Source organism: Prionailurus bengalensis, chromosome C1 (assembly GCF_016509475.1).
Source record: "Prionailurus bengalensis isolate Pbe53 chromosome C1, Fcat_Pben_1.1_paternal_pri, whole genome shotgun sequence".
In the NCBI taxonomy this organism is placed as follows: Eukaryota; Metazoa; Chordata; class Mammalia; order Carnivora; family Felidae; genus Prionailurus; species Prionailurus bengalensis.
In genome coordinates this window covers 219,897,091-219,910,065 of record NC_057345.1, presented here as the reverse complement: position 1 = coordinate 219,910,065, position 12,975 = coordinate 219,897,091, and the positions used below count along the sequence as shown (strand labels likewise).

General features: G+C 49.9%; 1 protein-coding gene across 2 annotated transcripts in view; it reads right to left on the bottom strand.

The window, feature by feature from the left end:
- The window catches only part of SCLY (selenocysteine lyase), a 33,293-nt gene extending 24,388 nt beyond the window's left edge, over nt 1–8,905 (bottom strand). The window contains exons 1-3 of one of the 2 annotated variants that reach the window (XM_043578327.1): nt 8,715–8,905; nt 6,097–6,209; nt 384–484 (exon numbers count right to left, since the gene is read on the bottom strand). In XM_043578327.1, the coding sequence (XP_043434262.1) occupies nt 384–484; nt 6,097–6,209; nt 8,715–8,803 (303 nt within the window). In that variant the 5' untranslated portion in view covers nt 8,804–8,905. Of the gene's footprint in view, nt 1–383; nt 485–6,096; nt 6,211–8,714 lie in introns of those variants that run through there. The other variant, XM_043578328.1, reaches the window with a different exon arrangement.
- Between the last annotated feature and the right edge of the window lie 4,070 nt (nt 8,906–12,975).

Here is a 12,975-nt window from a genome sequence, read left to right as displayed (position 1 = left end):
TCTCTCTCTCTCTCTCTCAAATATCAATAAACATTTAAAAATTTTTTAAATAAAAATAAAAGTGCATCTGAAATGGCTCAAACCTCAAACTCTTAATAAGGCAACAATAAGGGATTTAAAAGACTAATTCCAGGGCAAAATAAAGGGCAAACTCTCTTCGTTGAAATGATGCAAAGCAAGTCAATGTTCACACATCACAAACATCCTATCAGCCACCTGGAATTTATTTATAGGATATATATTGGCTAATTATATCAAGCCAGTTTGCAAAACAGCAAGACCAAGTATCACTCTTCTTTTAAAAAAATACCAAGAGGGAATCACATTTCATTTTTTCATATGACTTCCAGCGAACAGACGGTGAGCCTGTCTAGAGACTTTACCTCGGTGCCCCCGGAAGTGAAGATTATGTCCTGGGGTTTCGCACCTATCATCTTCGCAAGGCTGTCCCGAGCTGTGTCAATAATGTCCTTGGCCTTCTTACCTCGAGAGACCAAAACGGACACTCACTGCCGTGGCTTTGCGGTTTCCCAACAAACACACGTTTAGAACAACAAGCAGACGTGAAGGAACCGCTCTCGGTGGGCGATTCTGAGACGACCCGTGTCCCCTTGGCGTGAAAACAACAGGCCACAACCTAGGAATGAGCCGGCGCAGGGACCCTGAAGTCCCCGCAGACGTGCTCGTCGTCTCACCAGAGGCTACAGGACAGGGGAGCCGCGGCCATCTGCCCTGCCCCCCCCCCCCCCATCAAGACAGGAGGGCCAAAGGATGGAATAATTTGCTTAAGATCATGCTGCAAAACACCAGAAATAAGCTCAAGAGAGCTCGTGAGCCCTCAACGCAAGGTCCAATGGTGCACGACACAGGCTACTGCCTCGGGGACAGACCCACGGTCACACGGAGGCCACGCAGCCTGTGTCACCGGCTGGTGGGAGAGAAGGACCCAAATGGTATGTGGTAGCGAAAGGAAGGGCAGGCAGGAGGGGAATTCTGAGGTGTCAGTGGCCCCTCTTCTTTGGTCCGTAGAGCAAAGTTGGGTGAGTATTCAGTCCTACTTGTAAAAAAGGGGGAGGGGGGTGGTAGCAGGCACCATGAAACCAGCCAATCATGCATAAACAGAAATGTAAAATCATGTGGTAAAAATATACAAAGAAATTCACATAACCCTTAAAAGACTATTGCATAGATTTTTTTTTCCAATGCTTTATTTATTTTTGAGAGAGAGCGTGAGCGGGGCCGGGGGAGGGCGGAGAGAATCCCAGGCAAGAAGGCTCTGCACTGTCAGCACAGAGCTCCCTGCGGGGCTCGAACTCACGAACTGCGAGATCATGACCTGAGCTGAAGTCAGATGCTCAACCAACCGAGCCACCCGGGCGCCCAACTCTTGTATGGATTTGCCTTCTAAGTCGTGAAGGTCTGTGGTGTTTGGTGGTGCTGCTGGATTGGAGCGTGACCCCCCTGCCTTTCCCAACGCACCTCGAGACCTTCACATAAGCGCTTCACGGCGATTTCTTTCCAAAGGTGGGTTTCCTAATTCACCTGTTACTTTGCAAAAGCCGCCCTCTATTCACTTTTTGCCCTTCTCCACAAGCCTCCGGGCGTTTCTCAGTAAGGGCTCCTGGGGCCACGTCCCCACCACTCTGTGGCCAGGAGAGCAGCTGAAGTGACGACTGACTGTTCCGAGTGCTCAGGAGGCCACGGAGGGACCGCCACGACGGGGACAGGACGAGCCACGGCCACGCTGGACACAGGACAGCAGTTCCTTAAGGAGCCACACGTGCCCCCACCGTGCGATGCAGCCACCCTGTCCCTAGGCATTCACGGCAGTCACTCTTTACTGAGAGGAAAGCAAGTGACGTCCCTGGCGACAGTCCCAGCAGCGTCACTGCTGACAGCCAGAAGCTGGAAACCGCTCACGTGTCCGGCAGGTGAAGGCGTGGAGACAGTGGTGCCTCCACATGGAGGGGCGCTCTCCCCAGTGAAAGGACACAAGCTCCGGACACCCCGACAGCATGGATGCATCTGAAAACCGCTGTGCTCACTGCCGCGTTCTCAGGTTTGACGACAGCACTGTGATGGGAGAAAGTCCCCTCTCTTACACACACACACACACACACACACACACACACACACACACGGGTGGGTCCTTGTGCCTGTAACTCAGGGGCTCATGGGAAACAATGTAAATTTAGAAAGAAAGGGATCCAGGGGACGCAGCAGCACTGCTGGGACCCAGTAGGTGGGAGACGCGTGGGTGTGCGCGTTCTCACTGTCAAACGTCAGCAACGTCTGCAGCTGTTGGTGTAGCTAAGTGTAAAGGCTGGTGCTTGTAACTGACGCCACAGGAGACTCCGCACTCCTCTCTGGGTGCGAGAGGGAGTAAGGGGCGTGTGGCTCCCGCGGTCCCTTAAAGCAGCCCTCCTTCACTGGGCTGCCCCTCACACCAGAGCCCCTCGACCTCCCCCAGCAATGGCCCGCTTCTTCTCTCCCTTGCCCATCTCCACCCGCCCTCCCGTTCCCTCTTGAACCCGCGGCAGTCAGGCTCCCAAATCTCCTCTGACCAAGTCCCCGGGTGCCAAATCCAGGTCCTCACCTCCCCCCCACTGCCAGCAGCAGCTCGCAGGGTGGCTCCCTCCTCCAACGCGTCCCTCGCTGGGTCGGGGCTCCAATTCCAGACTCCAGATGGCCTTGCGCCCTGGCAGGTCCTCGGGTCCTCCCTCCCTGAGCAACTCAACACCGAACGCCAGCTCAGTGCCCAAGACTGCTCGCTCCACCGGGTTCCCGGTGGGCATCTGAACTACACCTGCTCAAAGCTGAATGCAGCCTGTCTCCCCCCGACTTGTTCCTCGAAGCCCTTCCTAGCTCAGTAAACCCACAGCAACTCCATCCTCCCAGGGGCCAGGCCCAATGAGCCTTCCCTCCTGCCTTTCCCTGTAAGTCTCTGCCATCAAGAATAGCCAGAATCCGACCCCACCCACACACCGCCCAGCCACCAGCTGAGTCAAGGCTGCTGCTGACATATTCTCCTAGCAGACTCCCGCGTCCACGGACCCCACTGTGGCCCATTCTCCAAGCAGTGGCCACGGTAATACACTTCGTACCCTCACCAGAACGGTGCTCGGCCGCCGGTAGGTCCCCAACCAATACTGCTTAAATCGGCTGTTCTCAAAGTGTGGTCTGGGGAACACAGGCTGGGGAGGGGTGGGCCAGGCACTTTCAGGGGTCCACAAGGTCAAAACCGGTTTCAACTTAATACTAAGACACTATTTGTCTTTTTATTCTCATTTTCTCCAAAGCATATAGCGGAGCTTTCCAGAAGCCACATGATGTGAATATTGCAACAGACTCGATATAGAAGCAGGTACGGGAAAGCAACTTTCTTGTTTAGACAGACACTAAAGAGGCTTTCACGTGTACGACAATGACACTCTTCTCACTAAATCTGTGCTCTTGGGAGAAGGCAGTTTCTTTTTCATGCAAAAAGTTAACACGTAATGGATGCATCACTGTTTTGTTAGTGAACTCCGAAATATTTATTTCAGGTTCCCCAGTGTTGCTGTCTAGTGTGGCAAACATCTGTGCGTGTAGCACACATAAACAAGAGCTCCCTGGAGTCCTGCATGCGCTCGAAGAGCGTAAAGGGGCTGTGAGCCCAAAATGTTGCGAGCCGCTGGGACAGACCATGTCCCTGCTCCACTCCGAGTCCCGCAGACACTGTGCGTGACGTCAGAGGCAAGCCGGGCGCTCCCAGTGGCCTCTACGGCCCTACGTGGCACTGTCCCCTGCAGCTCTTGAACCCCCGTGCCCACCCCACAAAAAAAGAAGTCCTCACAACCTCCCACAATCCCCTGCCCAAGACCAACGGTGGTACCAGCGTCAGGTGCGTGTCCTCTGGGCTCAGGCTGCTGGCTGTCCGCTCCACCACCCTCCCTTCCTACGACCGCGACGTCTCCAGCTGGCATGTGGCTGCATTACGGCCACATTTAGGTGAAGAAAATCTCAGATGAATGAAGAACGAAGACCTCATTTCCCAACTCCCACTGCAATTGGAATGCTAATGCACGGCCATGGGACCAACCTCTGGCAAGCGGTTAGAAGCCAGAGCGATACATGCAACTTCCAGAAGTGTCGTTGAAGGACTCGGGCATCACTTTCCCCTCCTCTTTCTTTCCTTCCTACGGGCTGGGCTGCACACGTGATGGCCTGAGCAGGAGCAGCCGTCTTGACCACTGGGGGAATGAACAGGAGACAAGTGGAGAGAATGGAAGGAACCGGGGTCGCTGGCATTGGCCGTGTGACCACGTGGGCCCCGGATGGTCAGAGAAATGACCTTCCGCCTATATAAGCTGCTGTTCCTTGGGGGTTTCTGTCTCTCACAGCAAAATGATACATTTTCTAACCTGGCTCACACACAATTTTTCCTTAGGGGGTGGGTATGGGAAACAAAGAAACCTTCTTGTTTTATAACATGCCCTTCCCACTTGAACAATATGCTGCTACTGTGCTTCTAGGTCATCGATATAGTCCACACCATGGCTTTGACAGGGTCCAGAACTCCACTCGAGGGTTTCAGCATACTTTATGGGACAAGTCCTTGACTGATGGACGCTGAGGTTATCTTCAGCTTTGTACCATTATAAGCAAGGCTTTGACAAACATCTTGGGTATCTCAACTCTCCCTACATGTCCTTAACATTTTCCCTAAAATAAATTCTCCCAAAGGAATTATTATCATTATTAAATCATAACTGTGAAACTAATCAAACCATTCTATCATAACGGTGATTTTCTTTTCTTTTCTTTCCTTTCCTTCCCACCCCCCCCCCATTTCTACCTGAGTATCAACGAGTGAATTGCAATGTAGACTTTAGTTATGGTTCTTAACAAAGAAACAAAGGCCATCAAAGGCAACCTGAAAGCCAGTGACAGGCTTCATCAGGTCAAGAAGGGGAATTTCTCCTTCAAGGTTGTTCTTTTTTCTTTTTTTTAATGTTTATTTTTATTTTTGAGAAAGGGAGAGCAAGAGCGTGAGCAGGGGAGGGGGAGAGAGAGAGAGGGAAGCAGGCTCCAGGCTCCAAGCTGTCTGCAGAGCCCCACACACGGCTTGAAGTCGTGAACTGTGAGATCATGACCTGAGCCAAAGTCGGACTCTTGAACGACTGAGCCGCCCAGGAGCCCCCTTCAAGGTTACTCTTAAACTTCTTTATAATAAATGTTTTTTATTAGCATTTTAGTGTCCTCCATATTCTCAAGTTTAATTCACCAGGAAATACAATTTTACTAGAGGAAAGATAAGATACAAGGCAACATCCAAAAGATTAACTAGAATACACGTACCAAAGAAGTTAATGAATGACTAGTACCTGATTTTGAAAAAGCTTTTAGTTACCAAGCTGTGAAGCTTTTAGTAAACGGACACATGTGAAAACCCACAAAAGCCTGTAAAGTTGTATACAAATATTACTAAACCCTAGAGCTTGGCAACACTCTGTTGAAAGCTTTTAGTTCATCATAATCCATATTAAGATTATCTTAATTATCTGATAAGCATTAAATTAAAAAGGTACAACTTTAGATCACTATGTGAAAAACATAACACTCCCGACTTGAAGCAAATTATTTTCCAAACCACCAATTTAATGATCTACATTAAAACAAGAATAAATAAGAATATTTTTATTATAACAGACGTTAAGAATTTTAAAGTAAATTTCATTTAAAAAAAGGCCAGGATTATATGCAATCGTGATGATTTAAAGGTTTTGCAAATTTTGTAAGACTCAACTGAGACAGACAGATACGTGAAAGGGTTTCAATAGGTATTGTTATTACAAATAGCTCTTAATAAAACATCGTTTTCATCTGAGTAAGGGGGACGGTGTGTGTGTTCCAAATGAAAGATCATCAACCAGCTCAGTGTACAAGTTTGGACTTCTCTGGAAAAACAAACAAATAAAATCTACCAAAAATTACACCTGAGACTTGCAGTTAACAGAAAATCTCTCCACACCAAGTGACCACAAGTGGTGCACAATTTCTCTAAGAGTGCCCCGCCCTCCATATCTCCGATCCGTGAGCACCCTCTAGGATTACCTGTGGGGTAAGGACTGCTGGGATTCCCCCAGGCTTCTCTCATGGCCTCGGTCATGACCTGGATAACCTCTGGCTCAAGCGGGGTGGTTGCGTTATAGTCCATGTAAACTTTCCTGCCGGAAAGAGAACAAAGATGTGTCTGTTAAGGAAAAGGAGACGGAACCCGGAGCACGGCTGCCCTGTGTCCGTGGCCTCCGCAGGAGCAAACAGCAAGGACAGGGAGCTTCTCTGCATGACCACCACACCAGCTACACTTGGCAATCCCCCCATCTTCATGAATTACGGAGAAGGTATGCCGGTTTTCCAACAATCTAGTATTTGCTAGCGTCCTCTACAATCACTAGGAGAGCATTAGGAGGATCAAGGGTCCTGGTTACAAGGACAGATCTGTCTCCCGCCCTCCACCCAGAAGGAGGGGAACCAGGCACACCCAGCAGCCACACATTCCAGAAGTTTTTCTTTTTTCTCTGTGATTTCTGGTTTGGCCAGAGGCTCGGGTGATCTGGGTGCCCACTCCTGCCCACACCCTCCCCTTTGCTCCCTGACAGGAGCGGACCTGCTTCTCCTCCCTCCCCCCTTCACTTTCCTGTGCCTCCAGTGGCCACACCCCCGCCACCCCACTTTCCTTTTTGGGTCTTTGCTCCATCTTGACCTTCTCGTGAAGCCCCCTACAGCGGCCAGTCCCCTTCCTCCCAGCACCCGGAGCCCCCCCCCCCCCCCCCCGCTCCTTCCCCCGTCCCCATGGCACTCGGCAGCCTCTGACACACTGCACTGGTTCCTTGTCGACTGTCTGCCTCGAGAGGCAGTAAGAGAAGGTCAGGTGCAGAGGCCCATGGGCTTTGCCAGTTCTCCTCACCGCTCTGTCACCAACACTGAGAACAATGGCCAGCACACAGCAGGGGCCGGACTTGCAACAAAGTGTCACAGGAAAGCACATCCCCTGAAAGATGCCTCCTAAATAAAATGTATCTGTATTTCTTTTTACCAGTATCAAAACCCTTCAGATACTTTCTTAATAGATACAATAGGTAATCCTGCCTAATACTATTATTTTACCTGATTTTAAAATCAGTAACAGTTTTTTAAATGTTTTATTCATTTTAGAGAGAGCGCAGGCACTAATGGAGGAGGGGCAGAGAGAGGGGGGGACAGAGGATCCCAAGTGGGCTCTGTGCTGTCAGCAGTGAGCCCAATGTGGGGCTCCAACTCGGGAACCGAGACATCATGACCCAAGCCAAAGTGGGCCGACTGCCTGAGCTACCCAGGTGCCCCTAAAATCAATAACAATGTTTAATTAAACCAATCCACATGAAAATTCAAATACAATTACCAACTGTGGCTGTTAAAAGTTTGTTGTTGTTGTTTTTTTAACCACAGTGTTTTAATGCAACATCTTGCTGTCCAAAGTCACCTGACTGGTTTGAGGCTTTGGCAAATTTGACCCTTGGCCACTCCCACTTGGCAATGTGCTGATTCTGCTGTGACTGAAATCTGCAAGGGCCCCTAATTTTGCTGACACTTCCTACTAAGTATCCTAAGTTTCCTCAAGCTACTAGTGTCTGCTCAGCGACTGCAGCTTTTCAGTCTGCTGCTGGGGTGAGCTAATCCATGGCCTGAGTTTCAGATGAACATTTTATAGATAACTCTGCTCTATTATTGTCTTCTTCCTTAAGATGCTATCGTTATCGGATGCGAAAGCTAAACTCTGTTATGTCCATAACCAAAATGTAATCAAAAGGTATTGCGAGCCTCCTCTCCACTCGAGTCTCCCTGCAGGGCTTTCCCCTAGTCCCTTTGCTCAGTCTCCACCAAAGTAGACTGCCTAATGAAAAAGATGGTCAGATTTCGGCCTGGACCGGAATTTTAAAGACACAAACACTCCTCATATTCGGGTGCAGGGGCACAGTGGACCGGAAGGCCAACTGCTCAGGCCAGGGGCCCGGGAGGCACGCTCCGCAGACCCTCCTTCCTCTGCGCGGGTGCACCAGCCAGTCCTGCGGCTCCGTCTCAGAAGCCCCCCTTCGCCACCACTGCCACCACTCCGGTCCACAACACCTCCCTCTCCCAGATTTTTACAAGACTCCCAACGTTGCCCTGCTTCCTCCCCTGTCCCGCCACCCCCTCCCCCCGCGCCTGGAATACACGTCCCGAAGTCCTTCCTGAGCTCCGGGGCTCCGCCCGCTGACCGTCGCCCTGCCAAGCCCTCCGCTCCAGCCGCGCGCTCGGCTCAGCCCCGGGGCCGGTGCAGCGGCTGCTCCCCCGCCCCGCGCGCTCTCCCCGGACTCGGGCGCTGACTCCCGGACGTCACTTGGCGCGGGAGCCCCGGCGCGGCGGTGCTGCCCACCTCGCACCCCGCGACGCGAGCCGCCCCGCCGACAGCGCGCCCGGCCGCAGGCCCGCGGGGACCGCCAGCTGGCGCCCCCCTCCGGGCGGGTCCCTCCCCCCGAGAGACCAGTGCCCGCCTCCGACCTCCCCGGGGAGAGGGGGGGAACCCCTCCCTGGAGAGACCCCTGCCCACCGCTCCCCACCGCCCGCATCCGGCCTCCCCGGGCGGGACCTCCCAACCCCGAGGGCTTCCCGGAGGAGGGCGCCGGCCGCTTCCCCCTCACGGCGCGCACCTCTCCGGTGGGGTCTTCTCTCCACCGTCGCCGGGCTGACTCGCCGCGCACCCGCGCGCATCGCCGGTGAGCGCCACGGCCGCCTCCATCGGGCCCCAGCACTACCCCAAACGGCCGACCGCGCGGGTCGCGCCCGGGAGCGTCTCCTGGAGGCCCCGCGGAGGGGGCGGGGCCGCGAGGCCCGGGCGGCGTCCGGATTGGCTGAGCTTTGCACTCCCGGCCAACGTCTGGGGCCAGCACAGGTGAGATGCCGATTGGCTGAGGGAGGTCAGGTGACGGGTGTGCGTCACAGGGGGCGTGGTCACTGAGGCTAGGAGGCGGGAGTGAGCGCTTCTCTGGAGTCTGCGCTGGAGTATTCCGCTGGAATACCCGCGGCAGCCGGGCCGGGGCCGGCCTGTTAAGGGGGCGCTGTTGTCCCCATTTTATATATGGGGAAATTGAGGTACGGTATGGAAAAGCTCAGCACCTCGCCCAAGTTCACACGGGCAGTGAAGGACCCAGAATTTGAATTCTGGAATGCTTTGCCAAGAAGGTGAATTCTAACTGGCTTTTCGTAGACTTTCTCGGTTTGACCTCCTGTTGGGGTCCAGGCGTTGTCTCTTCCAGCTCTGCAAGCCTCTATATTTCTGGGTTCCTTATTTCCTTTCATTCTTGCTGGCAAGGTGAGCTCATTTCTTGCAACGTGCAGCCATAGCAAAGGACACAGCAAAATTTAAGAAGCAAGGAGACACCCAGGAGTTCAAGAACTATCAGCAGAGGGGGAAAAGAAAGGGAATTGGGAGAGCATGGCCAAGAGCAGATGAGAGTGTAGAGTGCAGCGGAGAGGGCGTCCGCAAAGTGTCTACTGTATACAGTTGGGAGCACTGATGCATTTACTAAGGGAAATTTGAGTACAGCAGTGCGGAGAGGGCAGAAAAGTGCGCAGTGAGTTAACGGATGAATGGGACATGAAAGAACTGAGAACGTGGCCAACAGTTTCCTGAAGTTTGAAAGGAGAAGGAGCCACAAAAAGGGGTTACAAGATTAAGGGAAATATTTTAGAGACTGAACATGTTTATAAACTGCAGGGAGGTAGCTAACAAGAAAACTTAAGATAAGAGACAAGAGGCAGAGGCCTGGAGGAGATGGGAGGGCATGGGCTTAAGAGAGAGCAAGGGTGGGGCACCTGGGTGGCTCAGTCGGTTGAGCTCAGGTCATGATCTCACGGTCTGGTCCGAGAGTTCGAGCCCCACTTGGGCTCTGTGCTGACAGCTCGGAGCCTGGAGCCTGATTCAGACTCTGTGTCTGCCTTTCTTTGCCCCTCTCCCCACTCGTGCTCTGTCTCTCTCTCTCTCTCTCTCTCTCTCTCTCAAAAATAAACATTAAAAACAATTAAAAACACAAGAGATGAGCTGAATAGAATAGACACAATCAGCAAATTAGTAAGCTGAATGCCTGAGCATAGGAATTCTCTGATTATTGCCTAGAAGCATAAAGGGTTAAACATTTTGAAACAAAAGAAAAAATCCATCCAATACGGTGATTTTCAACTGGGAGTGACTCTTCTCTCCAAGGGGCGTTTGACAATGCCCGGAGATAATTTTGGTTGTCATAATTGGGGGTAGGTCCTTCTGGGACCTAGTGAGTAGAAGCCTCTAATTTCCTACAACACGCAGGACCGCCCCCACAGCAACAAATCATCCGTCCCAAAATGGCAACAGTGCTGAGGCTGAGAAACCCCGGTGTGGTTCCTCATTTCCATTTCGTACCGTATTCCTTCTGTCTGAGGCCTTTGTTCAAAATTTTTTCTAAGGCTAGTCTGCTGATAGGACTTCGGTTTTTACATGCATGAGAAAAGTCCTTTTTTAAAGTTATTATTTATTTATTTGGGGAGAGAGAGAGAGGGAGCGAGAGAGGATCCCAAGCAGGCTCGGTGCTCAGTGCAGAGCCTGACATGGGGCTCGATCCCAAGAACCAAGAGATCAGGACGTGTGCTGAAATCAAGAGTCAGATGCTTACGCCACTGAGCCACCCGGTTGCCCTGAGAAAAGTCTTTCTTTTGCCTCCATCTTTGATATTTTCTCTAGATAAAGAATTTTAGCTTGAATTTTTTTCTTTTAGTACAGATGTTTCTCCACTGTTTTCTCACTTGCATTGTTTCCAGTGAGAAATCTGCCGTCACTTTGTTCCTCTACATACTATGTGTCTTTATTTCTTGCCTGCTTTTAATATTTTTGCTCTATTATTGACTTTTAAACATTTTTAAGGTTTATTTGTTTTGAGAGAGAGAGTGGAGGAGGGGCAGAGAGAAAGGAGGGAGAAGCCCAGGAAGGCTCCGTGCCATCAGCATGGAAGGGCTGGAACTCACAAACCGTGAGATCATGACCTGAGCTAAAATGAAGAGTCCGATGTTTAACCGACCGAGCCACCCAGTGGCTCTTATTTCTTCAAATAAGTTTCTCCTCCCTACTCTTCTGAAGAGCCCCCGTTACGAGTACATTGGGTGTGTGAAGTTGTCCCACAGCTCAGTGAAGTTCTGTTGTTTTTTGCCCTCATTCTTGTCCCCCCTTTGTTTCATTCCGTATTGTTTTTACTGTCATATCTTCTTCAAGTTCATGAATATTTTCTTCTGCAGTACATCACCTGTTGTTAAGCCCATCTAGTATATTTTCTTCATCACAGGTATGCATTTTTCTTCTGGAAGTTGAATTTGTGTCTTTTGTGTATTTTCCATGTCTCGACATGAACGGTCTTCCCCCTACCTTCTTGAACTGTTTTAATTCTCTAGTCTACTAATTCTGTCGTATTTCTCATTCTTGAGTCTGCTCCTTTTGACTGATTTTCCCCCTTGCCATGCGCCTTATTTTCTTCCTTGCATACCTGTGATTTTGTATGGGGTTGTAATTTTGTATTACAGTGGTAGGCACTGTAAATTTTACGTTGTTGGGTCCTGGAAATACAGTTTTATCTGACAATGTTGAGATCGTTGTAGATCTACATGCAGTTGTAATAAATGATAGGAGGTGCTTTTTCCAGGTTTTCACAAGTTGGTACATCTTCCAAAACTATAGTAATCCATTCTGCCAGCCTTTGCCTTCCAGTGGATTAGCTCATTTACATATATTTAATGTTGACTCTTAAAGGTACCATCTTACTGTTTTCTGTTTTTTTCATCTGGTTTACAACACCGTTTCTCTTTACTTGCCTTCCTGTGGGTTATTCAGACATTTTTTTTAGTATTCCTTCTTGATTTCTCAATAGCGTTTTAAAATAGTTTTAATTCACATACATTAAATTCACCCCTTTAAAGTGTACAATTTGGGGCACCTGGGTGGCTCAGTCAGTTAAGCGTCCGACTTTGGCTCAGGTCATGATCTCACGGTCTGTGAGTTCGAGCCCCACGTCGGGCTCTGTGCTGACAGTTCAGAGCCTGGAGCCTGCTTCGGGTTCCGTGTCTCCCTCTCTCTCTGCTTCTCCCCCACTAGCACTCTGTCTCTGTCTCTCTCGAAAATAAACATTAAAGAACATTTTAAGTGTACAATTTAGTATATTTACAAGTTTGTACACTAATTCCAGAGCATTTTCGTCACCCCCCAAAAGGAACACTATACTCATTTAGCATTCAGTCTCCATTCCTTCCTCCCCACAGCCCCTAGCAACAACAATGCTACTTTCTGTATCTATAGATTTGCCTTTTCTGGACATTTCATTTATGTGGAACCATAGCTTCTTTCAGATGTGTTCATGTCTTTGAGGTCCATCCAGGTTGTAGCACGTTTCCATAATTCCTTCCTATTGATGATTACTATTCCTTTGCCTGGCTATACCACATCCTGTTTTCCATTTCATCGGTTGACAGACATTTGGGTTTCCAGCTTTAAACTATTAAGAATAATGCTTCTCTGAACATTTATGTACACATTTTTACATGGAGATATATTTTCAGGTCTCTGGGTTATATACCTAGGAGTGGAATTGCTGGGTAATATGGTAGCTTCGTGTTAACTTGTTATGTTCACTTTGTATTAACTTTTGATGAAATGTTCCGATAGGTGTTCAAAACTGGCTGCACGGGCATTGCACCAGCAATGTAGAGCAATGCTCCAATTTCCCAGCATCCCTAGCAACCCTTGTCACTGTCTTTTATTTTAGCTATCCTAGTGGGTGTGAAGTGGTCTTGATTTGCATTTCCCTAATGACTAACTGTGATATTGTGGAATATAATAAGAAATGTACGTCTGGTCTTTGTCCCTGTTTCCTGGCACAGAGCTCGTAAAACCCT